The 2,552-nt window shown below is 32.8% G+C and overlaps 1 protein-coding gene across 1 annotated transcript; it reads right to left on the reverse strand.

The window, feature by feature from the left end:
• Window positions 1–989: 989 nt before the first annotated feature.
• LOC143227299 (atrial natriuretic peptide receptor 3-like) lies at window positions 990–1,929 on the reverse strand. The gene is made up of 2 exons (XM_076458756.1): window positions 1,176–1,929; window positions 990–1,030 (listed from the first exon to the last, which is right to left on the reverse strand). Exons 1-2 carry the CDS (start codon window positions 1,927–1,929, stop codon window positions 990–992), a joined length of 795 nt encoding a protein of 264 aa, XP_076314871.1.
• Window positions 1,930–2,552: the final 623 nt, after the last annotated feature.

Genomic DNA, 2,552 nt, shown 5'->3' on the forward strand with positions numbered 1-2,552 from the left:
ACTTATGTGCAGTTTCAAATTGGAATATAATTAATTTCTAATCGCGAAAGAGGAATATAAAGTCTAGCAGAGAAATGATCCGAACACTAAGTGTAGAAGGTTTAGCCTTTTTTTCAATGTGTTTAATCACACTAAACTTGTATGTAACGGTTATACAATCTATTATACAGTATATTGATTGACTAATGTTCTTTTTATTTTCTGATACTTTCCTCATTAATGGCTTCTAGGAGATTGGGACAGTCAGATGACCCTCAACAAGTTGTTACTAATATGCATTGTTTTGGTCATGCCCATTAGAAAAGAAAATGCGAATTTTGATCCGATATCCATTAACTTTTCCAAGATGCTCATCTTACATTCTGAAAACCCGTAACGTTCCTTATCTGTTCTTAATAACATTAGTTCATTACCCATAAAAAACCCAAAATACAAGATAACAATACAACGTACTGAGATGGAAGGTAACTACAATGAATTGTAAATAATATGTAATATAAATAATAATATTACAGTGTAATATAAATAATATGTAATATAAATAATAATATTACAGTGTAATATAAATAATATGTAATATAAATAATAATATTACAGTGTAATATAAATAATATGTAATATAAATAATAATATTACAGTGTAATATAAATAATATGTAATATAAATAATAATATTACAGTGTAATATAAATAATATGTAATATAAATAATAATATTACAGTGTAATATAAATAATATGTAATATAAATAATAATATTACAGTGTAATATAAATAATATGTAATATAAAGCTAGTTCATAAAATATTGCGCATGATATTCGTTTCAAGTTGTATCGACTTTTATCAAATAAGTTACAATAACTTACAGAATCTTTACGGTTATAAAGATGTTGCTTTAAGAGCTTTAACGCTTCGTTAAAAAACTAAAAGTGATTACAACAGTGTTAATTAAACAGTGTTAATATAATTAAACATGTTGCATTACTAAGTTTAACTCATCTGTTTCACTATTGGCCCTTTGTTATCTTTGCCTAAGAAAAAAATGAAAAAATATTTTCCTTTTGTATTTTTAAATATAATTTCTGCCTTAGAGCATGTTTGCTTTAAGCTAAAGGTCCTTAATTTTTTTAAGCTTTCAAACTAATTCGTCACGTTGCTATAATCTGATCCACTCACCTCTTGCGTGTTGAGCCACGTCTTTAAGAATGTTTGTGTAGTTCGTCCTCGGATCAGTTTCATCGAAGTTCAGGTAGTACACGTCTCTATTAAGCTTCCTGTAGACAGCACTTAGCGTGAAGTAACAGTTAGAGTTTCCCAAAACGTGATCGGAGAAATTATGGAAGAGTAGAGCAATAACCTGCCAGCGGAATCTGCGCAAAATTTTCAGGAATATGTGGCCAATCTGAGTATACGACCCGTTCATTCTGGTTAGTAGCGAGTAAAATGGCTTCTTCTGGTCAAAGTTATCATTCTGTCCTCCGGCAGTTAGCAGCGGAATGTCCCATACAGCAGTGTAACGGGACAGTGGTCCAAGGACGTAAGGACAGAGTGGTCCGAGAAAGACGTCAACTTCACCGGAGATGTAAGAATCGAATGCCGCTAAAGGACCAAGAGTTGAGGAACAGTGAGTGTTTTTTTGGTAAATTTTCACCGAGCGTCCACCGAGAGGACCATTTCTGTTTTCCGCTTCCAATTTCTGGACAGCAAATTCTACAGCCGCTAACACCTTGAAGAGGGAATATGGATATTTGGGGTTTTCTGGAGCCAAGACTAATATGCGTATTGCTCGATTTGCACCCCCGTCCTCCGATAGAACTCTCTGCCTGATATAAAAAGCCATATTGGAGACCATCTGGTCAACATCACCAGTTTCAGATAGGCCTAATGCGAAACTGATAATACCTGTCAGTATTACGCCAAATAACCGCATCGCTAACAGAATTGTGTTGTACGGACTGGGCTAAAGGTCAGCAACTTTCAAAACTGGTAACCAAAAACGAATTACTTTTCTGTAAGGCTTAGATATTAAAGTAACTTATTGATTATGGAGATCTGCTCAAATGATCAAATCTGTATAGAACATAAGTGTTGTACACCTAGTAGAAGCTAACACCAAATAATACTTTTCAGTTGACGATAAACCTTTATAATTGGTTAGTTTAACAATACCCAACGTTCAATATTTTCTTAATAATGTTGCAACTTTCTAGATCACAAACTACCAAGAGAATAAATCAAATAGCCGCTTCATGAGCTAAATCACTTTGTTTTTCTGGTGTTCTACAGTTACTAAAAACCTCAGAAATAATTTTATGCGTAAGTAAATTCTCTCAAAAAATGCTTAGTTATAAATCACTAAACGGTTCAGTACGAACCTCAAAAGATACGAACCAATCATACTTATAATAAATAATTCCACTAAAACACTAAACGGTTCAGTACGAACCTCAAAAGATACGAACCAATTATACTTATAATAAATAATTCCACTAATTTAGAGTTTACCAAATGAAACTGACTTCGCTGATTGACTGAGTTACCTGTTGACCCGCG

The sequence above is a fragment of the Tachypleus tridentatus genome, chromosome 9 (genome assembly GCF_004210375.1).
Source record: "Tachypleus tridentatus isolate NWPU-2018 chromosome 9, ASM421037v1, whole genome shotgun sequence".
Classification (NCBI taxonomy): domain Eukaryota; kingdom Metazoa; phylum Arthropoda; class Merostomata; order Xiphosura; family Limulidae; genus Tachypleus; species Tachypleus tridentatus.

What these genes read in the sequence shown, in the direction of transcription:
- LOC143227299 (XM_076458756.1), bottom strand. Translation starts at nt 1,929, where the DNA reads ATGCGGTTATTTGGCGTAATACTGACAGGTATTATCAGTTTCGCATTA. An exon ending in CGTGGCTCAACACGCAAGAG is followed by an intron (nt 1,031 to 1,175) that starts GTGAGTGGATCA and finishes TTTTTTTCTTAG; the next exon opens with GCAAAGATAACAAAGGGCCA.